The 18,776-nt window shown below is 41.9% G+C and overlaps 2 protein-coding genes across 2 annotated transcripts; one reads left to right on the plus strand and one right to left on the minus strand.

Annotated features, from left to right (window-relative positions):
* Nucleotides 1–4,149: 4,149 nt before the first annotated feature.
* LOC112784707 (transmembrane 9 superfamily member 8) lies at nt 4,150–8,061 on the plus strand. The gene is made up of 7 exons (XM_025828001.3): nt 4,150–4,454; nt 5,337–5,501; nt 5,633–5,742; nt 5,857–5,965; nt 6,047–6,159; nt 6,277–6,427; nt 6,720–8,061. The coding sequence occupies exons 1-7, from the start codon at nt 4,341–4,343 to the stop codon at nt 7,875–7,877; spliced, it is 1,920 nt and encodes a 639-aa protein (XP_025683786.1). The 5' UTR covers nt 4,150–4,340; the 3' UTR covers nt 7,878–8,061.
* A 3,701-nt stretch (nt 8,062–11,762) lies between these two features.
* Nucleotides 11,763–12,659, minus strand: LOC140183178 (uncharacterized). The gene is made up of 2 exons (XM_072231200.1): nt 12,280–12,659; nt 11,763–12,132 (listed from the first exon to the last, which is right to left on the minus strand). The coding sequence occupies exons 1-2, from the start codon at nt 12,657–12,659 to the stop codon at nt 11,763–11,765; spliced, it is 750 nt and encodes a 249-aa protein (XP_072087301.1).
* Between the last annotated feature and the right edge of the window lie 6,117 nt (nt 12,660–18,776).

The raw sequence follows: 18,776 nt of genomic DNA on the forward strand, positions 1-18,776 counted from the left end.
TTTAATATAAATCTAAATTAAAAGATTTTCTTTTAATACAAACATATATTTTTTTTACATAGGACATCTTTTAATTATATTAAATACAAAAATATCAAATAATTTTAACCTTGAATTTTTTGTAAAATAATATCTAATAATTTTATTATTATTATTATTATTATTATTATTATTATTATTATTATTATTATTATTATTGAGTGGCTATATATATATATACAAAAAGCATCTTCTGTGGCTCAAGTAGTAACTACTTTACAGGAAAGAGGGGTGATCCAACAAAGTAGTTCCTTGAGTTTGTCCATCGAGTAAGTAGCAATGGTAGAAAGCGGACAGATGCCATCGAATCGGATGTGAACGACCGCTCTTAGAGTTCGAGAATCCAAGCGCTGGCAAGTCAGCTAGCGAACCAAGGGGCAAAAGTCCTATAGTCATTCCTCTCTCTGGTAGCAATCCGGTCTCCAGTCGATGATATATATATAAGAATTTAATGAATAAATTTATCATTATTTTTGTCCAAAAAATACAAAAAATATAGTACAATATTATTGAGCAATTAATAATAATAATTATTTTATTTTATTTTATTTTTGGACGGAGGACTATTATGTCTAACAGAGAAAAACTTTGGAGATTGATTTGTACATTAGTTTTTCTTGGGGACTAAAATGTTCGTTTTTTAAATCTTTGGGGACTGATCTAGGTAATTACTCTGCCGGAAAATGAACTGGGGACTGATTTGTCTGCCGGAATAAAACATTGGGATTGATCTATGTATTAATTTTCCTTGGGGACTGATTTGGGTAATTACTCATTATTAATTATCAGAGTACATTATAGATGGATGAAAAAAGATTATTAAAAAAATTAAAAAAGACTACCGTTGAAACTACCGTTAGAATATTCCAACGGTAAGAGTCCAATCAATTTTTTTTTTAAATTGAAAAACATTTCCGTCAGTAACGTCTAATAGATTTCATTTTTTTACTAACTATATTCCGTCACTAAATTCGACGGAAATTACCGTCGAACACAAAAAAATCCGCCGGTATTATGTTACCGGCGAGGTTTATACCGTCTGATTTCTTTCGACGGTAACTTAATTACTGTCGGATTTTGTTCGTTTTTTTGATGGAGAATCCGACGGTACTCAACATTTTTCTTGTAATGTCTGTCATATGCTAGTGTAACTGGCCTCAACTTATCATGTAATTGATTCACTAAGTCCAATTTCCATTGGAATAGTTCTCGCCTCCATTGAAAGTTTCAAATCCAGTCAACCCCATCCAAAAACCCACAATTCCCTATGATGAATTCTTTTTGGTTTGAAATTGAGAAAAGTCTTTGAAACTGATCTTTTAACGCACTACTTTGTAGCTAGACATCTTCCCAAAAATGAGTCCTTCTACCATCACCTACCTCCATAAACAGCCCAATAATCATCTTGTCTCTCACATGTTGCTCCTAAATCTGTAATTGACAGATATCTTCCCATGGACCCCTTCTTGTAGGTATTGACTGATTGGATAATATCACATTGGGATTCATATTGTTATAGGAGCACATTACCTTCTTCCATAACGGACACTCTTTCTTTAAAAGCTCACCACCACTTTAAAAGAAGTGCTGTATTGTAGATCACTGCGTCCCCCACCCCTAAACCTCCTAACTTCTTTGAAGCCTGCACTATTTTCCATCTTACCATCGTCATATTATTCTTACCATCCTCCTTACTTTCACATGAACCTCTTCTGTAATAATATCAATTTATTTGTAACCGCCTTTAGCATTTTATACAGATTTAAGTAGTATACCGATAAGCTATTTAACACTGACTTGATAAGGACCAACATGCTTTATTGAGCACTTTAACTTTTCATAAGTTGAGCTTTTTTTCACTTTATCTACTATCGACTTTTATGTCTTCACCAACCTCGAATTAGCTTCTAAGGGTATTCCAATATTTTAAAATTCTTATAAACAAATTTGGCCCCTATTTTGTGTAGAACAATTTTTTTAGAATTTAATTTTGATATACTGTCAATATAAAATTATTTTACATGTGCATCCAAACACATAATGTTACATTAATAAAATAAATATTTTTTATATTAAATACATAAATGATCATCTAAAAAAGTAATTATGATTGTACTAAGGGCGGAGCTAGATGAAATATTAGAGGAGGCTAAAAATATTTATATAATAAAATAAGACTAAAATAAAATTTTAAGGAAAGTTAAACTAAAATTTACATATAATTTACATGTAAAAAATTAAAATTAGGGGACCATGCCCCCCTTTGCCCCATTGTGTGGCTCTGCCCCTAATTGTAGGATTGTGTAAAATACTTTCATGCCCATTAAAATTATTTTTTTTTTTTTGGTTTTGTTTGGTAGATAATGACTTTTGTAAACAATGTGAACAATGAGCTTTAAAATTGATCCAATAAAATAAAAAAACACTCCACCCCAAATTACCTCATAAACCTTAACATTAGGATAACCATTTGAACACCTAATAAATTGAACATCCAGCCATTATTAACTGTGCATGAGTAAATCGAATCAAAAGAAATAATCTTAAAAATAATGAACTTAATCATCTAGATACCTATTGAATTGAACATCCGACATATTTATTGTTCACATTGTTTATTATCTACCTATACTTTTTTTTTTGAGTAAACTACCATTTGTACCCACGAAAATTGAAAACGCTGACATATCCACCCATAGAAGAAGGAAATTACCATTTGTACCCATGAAATATAAACTTTTGCTAATAAAACTATGCAAATCCAAAAAAATATTTGAAATTCCTAAATTACCCCACCACCACCATTTATTCCACACCACCACTTTTTTAATCCCAAACCCACCACCGAAATTCTTCCTCACCACCATCCTAAACCCTAATTACGATCATCACTCAATTCAAAGGCACCACCACCTTATTTCCTTCATCACTACCATCACCACCACCACTATTATACCTCCATTATCATCTTCTTCACATAAAGCAACAACAACAACAATAGAAAAAACAAATTGTCTGAAACCACCGCACTACCACCGGCGAATACCAAGTTGTCCCCCTCACCTGATTTTCACTCTTCTTCCTCTCTCTCGCCCCTTCTTAGCTCCTCTGCATAACCACCACCGCGGCACTCAACAGTCGCTGGCGCCGTCAAGTCCCACCCAACCTCCACTCGCCGCCGCCGCGTCCTTTCCCCCTTTCTTTCCTCCTCTACCCTTTCCCTCTCTCTTTCTTCTTCTTCCCCTCGCCTTACCTCCGCGAGCCCAAGACCACCGTCGCCTTCTGTTTTCGCCGCCTTTTACAACCCTAGAGCCACTGCTGTTGCCTGATCGCTACCACTGCCCCAACCCGTTCTAACTAGCCCTCCATCTCTCGCTGACACAGAGCACCAACCCCTGTCCAATCCGCGCTTCCACCTGCTCTTCTCTAGTCTACAAACCCAGAGACTACTAAACCTACATCACGCAACCATTCGAAGAAGTAGAAGAGAGAGAAGCAAAATACAAAAAGAAAGAGAGAGAAAGAGAGAGAGAGAAAGGAGTTGGTAGAGTTGACGGACTCTGGTGACGGCGACGAGCTCAGAAAATGAAAGGAGAGAGAGAGGATGGGGTTAGTAGCGGTAGTGGTGGAGGGGAAAAGATGATGCAGATGATGATAAGGATAATTTGGGATTTTTATGTGATTTTTTAGTGTTTGGATAATTTTGTTATACGGAACTCATGTTTTATGGGTACAAATAGTAATTTCCTTTTTTTTATGAGTAGATGTGTCAGTGTTTTCAACTTTCGTGGGTAGAAATGGTAGTTTACTCTTCTTCTTTTGAGAAAAACCCAAAATAGCCCCTGACAATTACCTCGAAAGACAACGAGGCCATTAACAAAAAAAATCCAATCCGACCCCTGACAATTATTTCGAAAGGACAACGAGACCCTTGTACAAAAAAATCAAGGTTATTTTTTTGGTACAAAGGCTAATCAGTCCCAAAAAAAAGATCAAAAATCGAATTAGATATTTTTTTTAGAGGTCTTGTTATCCTTTCGAAATAATTGTCATGAGTCACATGCGTATTGACTCTTTTCTTTTTATACTTTAAAAAGAACAAAGAAAAGTGATGTAAAAACTAAAAACGCGTAGGGTCAGATTCAAGTAAGGCGAGATCCAATAAGTAGACGACACTAAAACAGTTACTACGCTCGCTTTCTTCTTCGTCTTCATTCATTTCCACCTCGTTCTTATAACAAGTTAACAACAGCGACACACCGTTTTTGAACGGGTTTCCTTAGATCTCGATCTCGAACGCCATGGCGTTTTTGAGATCTCAATCGCTCTCTGCGGTTGCTGTTCTTCTGCTACTCCTCATCCATGGAGCTCACTCCTTCTACCTCCCCGGCGTCGCCCCGCAGGATTTCCAGAAGGTAAACCTCAGATTCCATTTCCATCTGTTCTGTTTTATGATTAAATTGAACTGTGTTCGAATCTCGCAAGTTGGATCTGTGCTGGATTTGATTGATACTAGTGATTAATCGTTGAATGAGAGGTTTATGAGATTTTAAGGCTTTTAGGTTTGTTGGATCGGTTTCGATTGATTGAAATAACGTTCACTTGGTTACATCGAAGGATTTGATTTCATTTCTCCTCAGATTTATGTATTAATATGCTACCTGAGATATACTGTAGACTGCAGAGGGTGGCTAGTTTGTTGATATGTTACCTTTTAGCTGGTTTGCGTTCAATCAGTAACAGTTAAGCTAACTGTTGTACCTAGTCAAAAGATTATGGTTTCAGTTTCAGTAACTCACTCTCTTTCCTATGTGAGGGTGTAGGAGCTAGTATTATTTATGCATCTTCTTGTTCGGTTTTCGGGAATTATTTTTGGATTTGGATTTTTTATTTGATAATGGTGTTAAGGTTTTTGCATTATAAATGAATTTTAGCATGGGTGTTTGTACTATATATCGGTAATTAGAAATAGTTGTTTAGTACTTTAGTGTTGACAATTGCAATTTCTGATGTATCCTTGAAAGATTTATATTGGAGAATTGAACTAAACTGACAACTAAGGTGTATAGGCTTTTTGTATTATCCTCTACTTTGTTGTGGTGGTTTCAAAAATAATTCATACAGTTTCTCAAATTGATATTTCTTCTTCACATGATATGATGTTCATTTGGCCAAAGTAATGATATTTCAGAATTTGTGTATATCTAACGTCTCCGTCTTATCAAAATTCTTCTTTTATAAAATGTATGTATATACTTAAGTTGTTAACTGACTTCTTAAATATTCCTTTGATGTAGGGAGATCAATTACAAGTGAAAGTAAACAAATTAACATCAACAAAGACCCAGCTTCCATACACATATTATTCACTTCCTTATTGTCGTCCAGAAAAAATACAGGATAGTGCTGAAAATCTCGGGGAAGTACTTCGTGGTGACCGCATTGAAAATTCTCTTTATGTGGTCAGTTTTGCATGCATGCATGTTATCTCTTGACTATTTCATATTTAGGGAGAATTCAAGAAGTAAGCTCTTGTTAACAAGTGTTTTTGGTTTAGGAGTAAATGAAGCGATTTTTACTGACATTCTTGCAGTTCAAAATGCGTGAACCACAAATGTGCAATGTTGTGTGTAATCTTAAACTCGATGCCAAAACTGCTAAGGAGTTCAAAGAGAAGATCAACGATGAGTATCGGGTGAACATGTAAGGCATGCTAGTGTTTTGATGACATCATACTGAATAAAATTATTATTGTCTTTTCCCTTGATTTGCTGCAATCTTAGTATGCTCTATCCTGGTTCCTCCCTCTACATACAGGATCCTAGATAACCTTCCTCTAGTTGTTCCCATAAAAAGGACCGATCAGGAGGATTCTTATTTTTATCAGCTCGGTTACCATGTCGGACTCAAAGGGCTGTACAGCGGGGTATGCTTATTATTTTATAGCGCCATGTCCTTTATTCTGAATGCCAAGTCGTTTCGTTACTTACTTTAGCTAAATTTACAGGTTAAGGAGGAGAAATTTTTTATTCACAATCATTTGGCATTTACTGTTAAGTATCATAAAGATGCAGTGACGGAATCTGCTAGGATCGTGGGCTTTGAGGTTAAGCCATTCAGGTCACTATTATTGTCCTCTATCTTGTTTATGCTTTTCCTCAGTTTTAGGAGTCTCTTGTATTGGGTTTCCTTTTAAAAAGGGTAGTATATCTAACAAATCTCCATGTTGATGTGTAGTATCAAACATGAATATGATGGTAAGTGGGATGAAAAGACTCGTCTAACAACCTGTGACCCCCATGCTAAACACACAGTTGTCAACTCCAACACTCCTCAAGAGGTTGAAGAAAACAAGGAGATTATCTTCACATATGACGTTGACTTCCAGGTATTGTTATGGAGATGATAAATGGAAAAGTATATGTTGGTTGCGTGCATGCTTTTGTTCTTAAGAATGTTGGTTGTGTGCATGATCCCAGTGGTAAATAGCACGGAGAGTGCCTTTTAAGGCTTGGTTCTTTTTAATAATATATTCTCTTATAAACTACCTTTTCGTTCTCTCTCTTCTAATTGTTGGAGTTGCCTTCATTATCATCCTTGTCCTTTTGCTGATTTCATGAAGTATGACCGAATTGTATCCCATATCATATGCTTATACTGCCTTTGCCTGCCACCTTCAGGAAAGTGAGGTGAAGTGGGCTTCAAGATGGGATGCCTATTTGTTGATGAATGATGACCAAATTCACTGGTTCTCAATTGTTAACTCATTAATGATTGTTCTCTTCCTCTCGGGAATGGTAGCAATGATAATGCTGCGGACACTGTACCGTGACATTTCAAAGTACAATGAGCTTGAGACCCAAGAAGAAGCCCAAGAAGAGACTGGTTGGAAACTTGTCCATGGTGATGTGTTTAGGCCTCCTAACAACTCAGATTTGCTCTGTGTTTATGTTGGAACTGGTGTTCAGTTTTTTGGAATGATATTGGTAACCATGATATTTGCTGTGCTTGGGTTCCTTTCTCCTTCAAACCGAGGTGGCCTAATGACAGCCATGCTCTTGCTATGGGTTTTCATGGGAATTTTCGCTGGTTATGCTTCAACTCGCTTATACAAAATGTTCAAGGGAACGGAGTGGAAGAAAATGGCCCTCAGAACTGCAGTAGTGTTCCCTGGAATTGTATCTGCCGTTTTCTCTGTGTTAAATACTCTCATATGGGGCGAAAAATCATCTGGAGCTGTGCCATTTGGAACTATGTTTGCTCTGATCTTCTTATGGTTTGGGATTTCAGTTCCACTTGTTTTCGTTGGTAGTTATGTTGGGTTCAAGAAGCCAGCAATTGAAAATCCTGTGAAGACAAATAAAATCCCAAGGCAGATCCCTGAGCAGGCTTGGTACATGAACCCAGTCTTCTCGGTTTTGATTGGTGGAATACTCCCATTTGGAGCTGTTTTCATTGAACTTTTCTTCATCCTCACTTCAATCTGGTTGAATCAGTTTTACTACATCTTTGGATTCCTCTTTTTGGTCTTCATCATCCTGATCATCACTTGTGCCGAAATAACCATTGTTCTCTGCTACTTCCAGTTGTGCAGTGAGGATTACTTGTGGTGGTGGCGGTCATACCTCACCTCGGGTTCTTCCGCACTTTATCTCTTCCTCTATGCCACATTCTACTTCTTCACCAAGCTTGAGATCACAAAGTTGGTATCTGCAATATTATACTTTGGGTACATGCTCATAGCTTCTTATGCGTTCTTTGTGGTAACCGGTACTATAGGATTTTATGCTTGCTTTTGGTTCACTAGGCTCATCTACTCCTCAGTCAAAATTGATTAGTCATAGTTGTCTCTGGTTTGGGTTAATCTTCTATACTTTCCTAAGGGATGAAGAAAAATTTGTGTACGAATTTTGAAAATTCAGATACTATAACATTCAGATGTAACCTATTCTATACAATTTTGAATTGTGACGACAGTGATTCTTTTCGTCCAGTATAATTTTAATTGCGCTTGTTGTAAAATTCTTTGTATGAGGTACAAATATTAGGTTGATTTCAGTGACAGATGTATATTAAGTATTAATATCATTTAGGGCGTTATGAAATCACTTTAACGTTACAGCAGTGCCACACGCAACCTATCATTTTCTCGTGGGTGCGCATTGCGTTGTTTTGGATATTTTCTCCTTGGACAATGCATTGAGTATGAAGTATGAACTAAATAATCTGAAGCTGACCAAGATGGTTGTAGTGGCAGTGACATTTAATTGCTTGAAAATAATTTCTCATTAAGTGTATTTTTGCACCATAGTTCAGCACTGTTTTTGAGACGAGAGGCGGCTTGGCTTGTCTTCCTAGTTCCTAGCAATGAATTTGTGCGAGTACGAGGCAAGGCATATTGACTTAGTTTTACCACAATGTTGATAAATAATAAATTTTCTTAAATTAATAATTTCTCTAACAACAACATAGGTGATATATAGTTATATACTTTTATAAAACATTCAAAAATTATTTATTCTAAACTAAGAATTATAGCTCAAATGGCATAATCTCTCCCTACCTACTTAAGAGGTTGCGTGTTCGAGTCTTTCTATCTTCGGTAAAAAAAAAAAAACCTAAGAAGTATTTCTTTAATACAAATGTTTATTAGTATTGTTTCAAGCAGTAGTGAAATATTTAAATGATAAGAATCCTTTCGGGTAATCGCTAGGGCGGCCGGGCATCCGGATCTGGGTCCCCGCTATGCTGGACTGGGCCAAAACAGTGCCCCCAACGCGCTGACTACGGTCGTGTGCGCCTTAACCGGTGCGTTTTGGTCTGCTTTCCCCGTGGTCGGGTTCGCATAGGGTCGGCCGTCCGTTACTAGGGCGTGCCCCCTACGCGTGAGTAGGTTTCGTCCGTTCAAGGGGAAAGTCAATCGTTGCTTCGTTCTTCGCGCCGGGCATTTGATGCCATTAGGACTGATTTGAAAGCTTAGGTGAAAGGTCCATTTTGCCCCTGATTTTCGCGCTTCTCAATATCACTTAGACAATTACGTCCTAGTTTTCGTGTCTTTCCTCCTTTACATTCCAAGATTTTCTTCTCTTCCCGTCACTCTTTCATTTGCCATTGTATTTTCTCTCTGATTCTCCCAGGCTCATACATTCCCAAACTCTTTCGCTCCTCCTTTTTTTCTTGGAAGTTACCATTCTTCGTTCGTCAATCTCCTGGTAAGCATTCCCTCTATTTACTATTGACTGATTAAACCTGTTTTCATTCTTGTTGCTTCGTTTTTGAATTTTCTTGATCGCATGTAATTGCTGCGTATTGTTGTTACTTCGTTTTTGACTGCCCTTGACTGCGTATCACTACTGCTAGATAGGTTTTAGGTGGAGTTTCCATTTTCCATTATGTACTTTAACCGCAGATTAGCGCGTAGTGTTTAGTTTTGCACCATCCGGGTTTCCAACCTTCCGGTCTGACTTAAGTGGTGATCCCCCTGTAGGTATGACACAGCGTCCTGTCGAGAGAGCTCCTGTGGACCGATACGCCTGGGTTACCTCAGACGTGAAAGATACCCCCTTCAGGGAGTTCCGTCAATCCGACCTGCTCTGCGGAGGGGGTGCCGAGGAAGAACGTTATCATGCGTTCCTTCCCGGGGACCAAGAACGGATATGCCATATAAATTTGCACACTCCCCGGGTTACCGATTGGATCTGGCTGTATAAGTCTCTGTTTACCAGCTTGGGGGTTCATATCCCCTTCTCCCCCTTTCAGATTGCGCTTCTGAACCGGTGTGATATGGCGCCGTCGCAACTGCATTCAAACAGTTGGGCCTCCATCCGATGCTTCGAGATGGTGTGTGAATATTTGGAGCTGCCGGTTTCAGTGGAAGTTTTTCTATGATTTTTCGTCTTAACGAACCCCTCTAAGGAAGGGAGAGCCAAGAAAGGGTACATGTCTTTTTGGGCAGCACAAGGTAGGTGGATTTTCGGGTTGTTTGAAGATTCTTATCATCGCTTTAAGGAGAAGTACTTCAAGGTACGGCCCGCCGAAGGTCAGCATCCGTTCTGGCTGACCTTGGAGGGAGGGCGCCATATCCCAACCTATTGGAGTTTTGGTGCCGAGGCCAATGCCTTCACGAAAGTGACTTACAAGGGCTTGACTCCACAAAAAAAAAAAAAAAACATTGCCGATGTACTGTTGGCAATTTTTGGTAAAAACAATGTCAACCCTCACCTTCTAATGGGTGACCGTGAGATGGGTAGGGCTTATATAGGTGAGTAGTCGGGGAGTCGTAATTCTGTGTCTCCTCTCTCTTTTGTTTTTTACTTGATTGTTTGCCTTATTTCAGTGTCGATGGATGCCGAGCAAACTGGACTTGATAATCTAATGGCTTTCATCCTGCCTGGGAATAGTAACGATAGCTCCACCACTCTCACAATGCACCGGGCTCCCCCAATCCTGAGGTCCAATCACAGCCCCCTTAAGGAGAGGTCGCTGGTACGAGTGCCGGTGTGATTTCTCCGGCTGGGGAGGTCCCGGAGGAGGAGGAGGTCGGTCCTGAGGTCGCCATTGTTGACAATCCTAGGAAAAGGAAATCAACCTCCAATCCGAAAGGAGTTCTCACAGTGATGGAGAGGAACTTTGATGCTGGTAGTTTTATTGACGGAAAACTCCTGCCGGGTACCAAGGGGTTCTTTCTTGGTGGGGACCTCACTTCCCAAGCCAAGTGGGTATATCGCATCTTGCTCTTGGCTGCCGGCAAAGCGAGGAAAGTGGAACCTGTCTTGGCTGGTGCTCGGATTCTGGATGGCAAGCTCCAAGCGGCCGTTAAGTCCGTGGATAAGTTAAAGCTAGAGGTGGAATCGGTGAAGACCCAGCTGGCTACTTTTGAGGAGAAAGTGAAGGCCTTCGATGAGGCGGTTACCCGGCTCACTGAGCGGGAGCTCACTTTGGAGAATCAGCTCAATGCTGCTCAGGGTCGGGTGAAGGAATTAGAGAGGGAACATGACGATGCCGTCTCGTCGACAAATGCTACTAAGGCCGAGGTTGCTGATTTGAAGAAGAAGAATAAAGAAACCGTGATGCATGCTCGAAACACTATTGGGGCCACCGAAGAAGCGATTAAGGCCCAGGTAAAGTTGCTGGTTCTGGATTTCGACATCTCTGCTGTTGGTGCTTTCAAGACTATCAAGGATGGAAAGATTGTCGACCTCCCGAGGAAGTGACGTGTATTTACTTGTACTTTTTGGACCGTTTTGGCTTTGTAATATTTTGGACATCTTTGTAGTTTTGTAAACTTTACCGTTTCGTTTTAAATGATTAAATGTCGAGCCAACCTGTGGCTATCTTTGACCGTTATAATGGTTTGTCATATACTTTCATAGTCGCTGCGTAGTTGTTGTGCTCTGGGTGGCTCTCGGGGTGATCAATCCCGAGTTGCCGTGATGTTATCAATTGTGCAAACAGAGGTAAAACAACTGATACGCGAAAAATATAAAGTAAACCAAAATCCATATAATTGAAATGTTAAAATGGTAAAAGTCCATGTAAAGTGAGACAATTAATACGCAAATTGAGAGGAACAGGAAATGAACGGGCAAACAAAAGGGCTGAGAATAAACAGAAAAGCATGTTACTAGACCGGGAGCTTGCCTGGCCGTCAGACATTGACTTTATGGGTAGAACCTCTTTAGGTTTGCCACATTCCATGTCCTTGCGACCTCCCTCCCGTCTAGTCATTCCAACTTGTAAGCTTCGTTGCCAGGGACTTCCTTTACTTTGTACAGGCCTTCCCAGTTAGCCGCTAGCTTGCCTTCTCCTAGGATCGGCTGGCCTATATCGTTGCGCTGTAAAACCAAGTCACCGGGTTTAAAATTCCTCTTCAGTACTTTGGAGTTGTACCTTAGGGCTATCATTTGCTTTAACGCTGTTTCTAACAAATGGGCCAACTCTCTGATCTCGTCAATCAAGTCCTTCTCCATTGCTTCATTGGCTCCCCCGAGGAGTAGTCGTGGCCTAGGCTCCCTGAACTCCACAGGAATCATAGCATCGACTTCGTAAGTGAGCCGAAAAGGCGTCTCCTTAGTGGAGGATTGTTGTGTCGTTCTGTATGACCATAAAACTGAAGCAGGTTCGTCTGCCCATGCCCCTTTCTTTTGGTCGAGTCGCTTCCTGAGGCCCTGGAGGATGACTTTGTTAGCCACTTCTACTTGGCCATTGGTCTGTGGGTGCCCCACTGATGAGAACTTCTACTTTATCCCCAAGCCGAAAAGGAATTCGCCGAACTTCTTGCCAGCGAACTGCGTCCCGTTGTCCGATATCACGATTTCTGGCATGCCGAACCTGGTGATAACCTGCCTCCAGAAGAATTTTCGGCAATTTACTGACGATATGTTGGCCAGCGGCTCCGCCTCGACCCACTTAGTATAGTAACCGACGACCATGATCAGATATTTGACCTGCCCAGGACCATCGGGAAAGGCCCCAGCAAGTCGACTCCCCACTAGCAGAAAGATCGGGGGCCCATTAGTAGACTTAGCTCTGCTGCCGGGGCTCTGTAAAAGTTGGAATTTTCCTAGCACTTTTTGCACCTCTTTACGAATTCTTGGGCATCGGACATCATTGAGGGCCATTATTAGCCGGCCCTAACAAGTTTTCGAGACAAGGCCCTCCCGCCAATGTGGTGGCCACAACACCCTTCATGGACATCCTTCATAACGTAGTCCGTTTGGTCGGGATGCAGACACTTCAGCAAAGGTTGATTCGGCCCCCGCTTGAATAGCTGGCCTTGTACTATCACGTACTTGGCCGCTTCCCTCCATATCACCTTTGCAGCCTTATCGTCGTCAGGGAGTCGACCGGTTTCTAAGAAATTCATGATCGGGTCGATCCACGACGGGTTGTCGTTTGCATGGGCTACGCACAGGGTTACCGTGGGTTCCCTTACCCGCCCTTGGATTAGGGACCGATTTCCCGATCCTGGCTTCATGCTTGCCAATTTTTAAAAAAGGTCGGCACGTGCGTTCCTTTCTCTTGGGACATGGTGTACCACAACCTCCTCAAAGTCTTTGCTTAACTTCTTGACCCTCTCCAAGTACTTCTGTAGCAAGGAGTCTCTGGCTTGGTAAGTCCCGTTGATTTGGAAGGTATGACTTGGGAGTCGCTGTTTACCTCAACCCTCAGTGCTCCAACTTCCTTTGCTAAGAGTAGACCCCCTATCAAAGCTTCATACTCTACTTGATTGTTGGAGACTGGGAAGTCAAACCTGATGGATTGTTCGTACACCACCCCTGTTGAGCTTTCCAGAATTATACCTGCTCCTCCGGACGTTTGGTTGGAGGCTCTATCGACATGGAGTTTCCACCGTGTGTCTGGTTTCTCGTGAGGATCTCCCGTTACTTCAACTAGGAAGTCAGCCATTGCCTGAGCTTTAATCGTGTGTCTGGGTTCATCTTGCAGATCGTATTGGGACAGCTCGATTGTCCAAGTCATCATTCGACTTGCCAGGTCGGGCTTTTGTAAGATTTGGCGAATGGCTTAATCTGTCCTAACGGTGATCCGATGCCCTTGAAAATATTGTCTCAGCCTTCGAGACGAGACTAGGAGTGCATAGGGTAGTTTTTCCAGCTTGCTATACCTTAGCTCTGTGCCTTGCAACGCTTTCCAGGTTGTTGGACTTTATCCTCCTCACGGACAAAGACGACCGCCAAGGTTTCGTCCGTTACCGCAAGGTACAGAAACGTCTCACCGTCTTTGGGTTTACCTAGGACTGGCAAGGCCGCCAGCACCTCCTTGAAATGGTTGAAGGCTTCTTCGCAAGCTGGGGTCCATTTGAAGGCTATCCCTTTCCTCATGAGGTTGAAGAAAGGGAGAGCCTTGGTTGCTGATGCGCCAAGGAAACGGGCTGGTCATCTGCAGGATGGCTTCACACTTGTCGGGGTTGGTCTCAACCTCCCTCTGAGACATCATGAAACCCAGAAACTTACCGGCCTCCATGGCAAAGACGCACTTGAGGGGGTTAAGTCTCATATTGTGTTTGCGAAGAGCCATGAAGACGGTCTCCAAGACGCCGACCAAGTCCTCTGGTTGGGTGGTTTTCACCAGGAGGTCGTCGATATAGACTTCTACCGACTTACTGATAAGGTCATAAAAAACCTTGTTCATCAGTCTTTGGTAGGTTGCTCCCGCATTCTTCAGGCCGAATGGCATTACTCTGTAGCAATAGGTGCTTCCTGGCATTATGAACGCTGTTTTTTCCTCATACGGTCTGTGCATTGGTATCTGATTGTATCTCGAATACGCGTCCATGAAGCTTAAGTAGCGATATCCCGCCGCCGCGTCTACCAAGGCGTCAATGTTAGGGAGGGGGTAGGAGTCCTTCGGACACGCTTTGTTAAGGTCTGAGTAGTCAACGCACATCCTCCACTTCCCATTTGCCTTTCTGACGAGGACTACATTCGACAGCCATGTCAAGTACTCGAGCTCCCTAATGAACCCCGCTTCTAACAGGCTGGACATTTGCTTGGCCACCTCGTTAGCTCTTTCTATGGACATCTTCCTCCGCCTCTGCGCAACGGGTTTGGCTTCCGGCTTCACGGCAAGTCGGTGGGACATGAATTCAGGGTCTACCCCCGGCATGTCTGCTGGCGTCCATGCGAACAAGTCTCCGTTTGCCCTGAAGGCCTCCATAAGGGGTTCTTTTAGGTTATGGGAGAGGTTCTTGTTTACAAAGGAAAACTTGTCCTCCGTATCCCTAACACTGAACTTCTTCAAGTCTCCCTCTGGCTCAGGCCTCGGCTTGTCGTCCACCCTGGCATCTAAGTTGGCCAAGAAAATCCCAGACGCTTCCTTTGACTTCTTCCTTAAGGAGAAGCTGGCGTTGTCACACGCAACCGCTGTTTCTATATCCCCTCTAAGGGATCCCACCGAGCCGTCATCTACAACAAACTTCATGAGCAAAAAATTTGTGCATATCACCGCAGAGAGCTCGTTTATTGTCTTCCTTGTTAAGATGACATTGTAGGTTGTGGAGTCCCTCAGAATGAAGAGTTCAGCCATTATCGATCTTTTCCCTTCTCCTCCTCCGATGTTAACCGGGAGGGTGTCCACTTCGTCGGGCTATATGAAGTTGTGTCCTAGGCTAACGATCCAGTGCTGGTGAGTTTTGAGGTCGGAGTCTCGGAGCCCCAGGGCTTCGAACACGTTTCTGAACATAATATTTGAATCGGCTCCAGTGTCGATGAGGATTCACTTGACCAATCCTGTTCTAACTCTCGCTGTGATTACCATGGGGGGTTCTCCGGGGCGTCGTAGAACTATTGGTCTTCTGGCCCGAATGATATTTTGGGTGGCTCCCTAGACGACATTCCCTGGCTGCCTGACGACACGGCCAGGATCTTGGTGACTTTCTTTGTCACAGACTTTGACCTAGGGGGTGCATCTCTCCCGACTACAACGTTAATGACTGTGAGGCCGCGATTATTGTCCTTGGTAGGCCCTTGCCTTAGCTTCACTGGTCGACTCCTATTTTCTTGGAAACATTCACGTTCCCTCCTTCTTGGTTCCTCTATGAATTGCGAGAACTAGGTCAATTTGCCTTCACGAATGGCCTGTTCTAAAGAATCTTTTAGATCAAATCAGTCTTGAGTTTTGTGACCGAAACCCTTGTGGTAATCGCAGTATAAATTCTTGTTCCTGCCAGTTCAATCCTTCAGCTGGCGCGGTTTTGATAAGATGCCTTTGTCTGCTATCTGCTGGTAGGCCTCAACGATTGGGGCTCTTAGAGGAGTGTAGTTTGTGAACTTCCTAACCTGGGGGAAAGGTTTGAAAGTTTTAGCTGACCTTCCGTCTTTGGAGGACTCTTTCGGCTTTTCACCGTGTCCGGGTTGACGAGGAGGAGGGCTGGCCAACTGATGTTTGTTGGCCGCCACCACCTGGCTAACTTTCTCGTCATTAATATACTCTTTGGCCACGTTCTGGATTTATTGGATTGTCCAAACGGGCTTAGTAGTGAGGTGATTTCTGAAATTGTCATTCAACAGACCGTTTGTCAGGCATAGACTGGCCATCGAGTCGGTCAAGCCGTCTATTTCTAGACATTCGTTGTTGAATCTGTCAAAAAACTTCCTGGCCGGCTCCCCGGATCTTTGGGTGACCCCTAGGGGGTTGATAGAATGTTTGGCTTTGGCAATGCGCGTGGTGAACTGCGCTAAAAAACTACGAGTTATGTGAGAAGGTCGTAATGGACCCCCTGTGGGAGCGCATTGAACCACCGGATTGCCGGCCCTGCCAAGGTCACGGGGAACGCACAACACCTCACCACGTCGCCAACACCCTCGAGGTTCATTCTGGCCTCAAAAACTGACATATGCTCCTGAGGGTCTTGGGTTCCATCGTACCTCATGTCCGTTGGCTTGTCAAAGTGTTTTGGCAGCCGGACCTTGAGGATGGATGGGTGAAAAGGAGTCGCCACCATGATTACGGGGTCACGTCGCCTTCTTGGCCTCTCTCTGTTCTCTTCTTAACCCTCGAACCCATCATGGGTCGAGGGAGATCGTGGGTCTGCTCTGCACCTTGTACGGTCCCTCCGGGGGCTTCTCCCTCGGGCCTCCGATCACCTAGGGGGAGATCTGTAAACCCCGTTAAATTAGTAAATAATTAGCCAATAAATTAATTTTTAATAAAGAAAATTAGAAATGTGAATATTATATTAAATTAGGATAGAGCTCATGCAAACGATAATTTTGACACTAATTTCAAAGAATTAGGCCTAAGATTGAACCGAACAGACCAAACCGGTTGAATCGGGCCCAACCGGCTCAACATTTAAATGAACCAAGCTCATCTTCTTCCTCCCTATTCAGCAAAGAACGCTGAACACAGTAGGGAAGGGGAGAAGAAGATTTACCCTAACGCCAAGAACAAAACCCACGTATCTCCTTCGTCCGAGCTCCGATCGCTGCATCGTTTGCGGCCACGCGACCACCGCGTCGAGCTCTACGATTCTATCGAAACAATTTCATAGATAACTCACTTTATTGCTCTCATCCTCTTCTTCCCCCAATTTTCGAAAATTACATAGAGGTATTGAATTTCTTTGCTTTTTGATGTTTTATGATCCAATTAGCTTGAGGAAAACGTTCACTCTTGCTTACATGAAGCTTGGGTAAGGTGAGGATATTATAATTCTTTTTAATTTTCTGAATTTTTGCTTTGGGTATTAAATTGGGTGTATATGTGTTATGAATATGTATTAGGTTGTGAATAAATAATTGAAGTTTGAAATTGTGGATATTAGAACGTGGAGGAGGCTGTTTTATTGAACGTTTGGGGGCTGTATTTATTTTAGTAAGTTGCCTTGGACAATACGTGAAAAATCAGCCAAGGTATGGTTTAGATTTCTTGCATTTAATATATAATGTTCTGTGAAAACTTAGGCTAGATGACCATAGGATAGGTTGAAATGTGTGTGCATATATTTATTGCTGAGTATCTTGTTAAAAAGTATATTGTGGTTTCATGCTTGTTGGTTGGTTGGTGATGCTTGATAGATTGTTATTTGATGATTTAAGGATATAAACATATAAATTTAGGAGTTATGACCTATAGTTTTGGATGATGGATTTTGGGGAAATGTATATGTATTATTTTTTATTTGAGGCATGGATTGTTATGGTGGTTATTTTTATAATAAAGAAGGATGTGCCATGTTGATAATTGTAGGTTTGGTAATGAGTGGAAATGGGATTTTTGAATGAAATGAAGGAAGTTTATGGAATTTTGATTTTGGGCCGAACTTTGGCGAGCTATAACTTGGCTTCCAGACCTCCAAATGGTTTCAACCTTGTTTTGATAAAAAATTGGGTTCGTGATCAAATAATGGATGAAAAACGATTTAAAATGATTAAGTTATGATCGACAAAAGTTTTGGTTTGGAATAGGCAATTCTGCAGTTTTCTACTCATCCCTGATTTTTGAAAAACGTACGCCCACGCGTACGCGTGACATGGAATTTTTTACTATGCGTACGCGAGTGATCCTATGTGTACGCATAATGAACCAGCAAGCATGTCCATGCGTACGTATGGCCTACGCGTACGCGTGACATGAAGTATTCATCTATGCGTACGCATGATAAGGGGATGTGCGCGCGAGCTGCCTTTTTACACTTTCACGCGTACGCGTGGCCCCTATTCCAGCAAACATGATTTTTTGAGTTTTAAACCCTATTTCAAACTTCTAAACCTCTATTTTCATTCTTTTAGTCATAAATAACAGTATTAAGTTTGATAATACAGTGAAGTTAGGAAATGGGGATAACTTGGAGGTGAAGTAAAGCTGAAAAAAAGTGATGAATTGACTATGAAATGTTATGAATGATTATGTATGATATTTGGCTTGAATAATCAAATGATCTGAGATACGAGATTTCCTAGGTAAAGTACCGTGGCTTGCCACCATGTGTACCAGGTCAAAAACTCGATACTCTGTTGACCCTACGACGTAAGGGTGACCGGGCACTTATAAATTCTCGGGAATGTTAACCCCCAATTGAGCAAAAAGCTATACATAGATTCTTGGGGATGCACGTCGGGGGACAGTCCAATGATTTAGCAAACCGGACTTGTCGAGTTGGCTTGATAACCGACAGATGAGACTCATCAGCCATAGGACAGGCATGCATCATGTGCATATTACTTGAATTACTTGTTTGTGCATTAACTGGGTGTGCCTAAGTGTATTTGCTATGT

Source organism: Arachis hypogaea, chromosome 20 (assembly GCF_003086295.3).
Source record: "Arachis hypogaea cultivar Tifrunner chromosome 20, arahy.Tifrunner.gnm2.J5K5, whole genome shotgun sequence".
Taxonomy (NCBI): Eukaryota; Viridiplantae; Streptophyta; class Magnoliopsida; order Fabales; family Fabaceae; genus Arachis; species Arachis hypogaea.

Excerpts from the sequence above, each read along its gene's own strand:
- LOC112784707 (XM_025828001.3), top strand. The coding sequence starts at position 4,341 with ATGGCGTTTTTGAGATCTCAATCGCTCTCTGCGGTTGCTGTTCTTCTG. Across the intron at positions 5,502-5,632 it reads TTGAAAATTCTCTTTATGTG|TTCAAAATGCGTGAACCACA; the intron begins GTCAGTTTTGCA and ends ACATTCTTGCAG. Across the intron at positions 5,966-6,046 it reads TCAAAGGGCTGTACAGCGGG|GTTAAGGAGGAGAAATTTTT; the intron begins GTATGCTTATTA and ends CTAAATTTACAG.
- LOC140183178 (XM_072231200.1), bottom strand. The coding sequence starts at position 12,659 with ATGGCCCTCAATGATGTCCGATGCCCAAGAATTCGTAAAGAGGTGCAA. Across the intron at positions 12,133-12,279 it reads CTTTTCGGCTTGGGGATAAA|AACGACACAACAATCCTCCA; the intron begins GTAGAAGTTCTC and ends ATGGTCATACAG.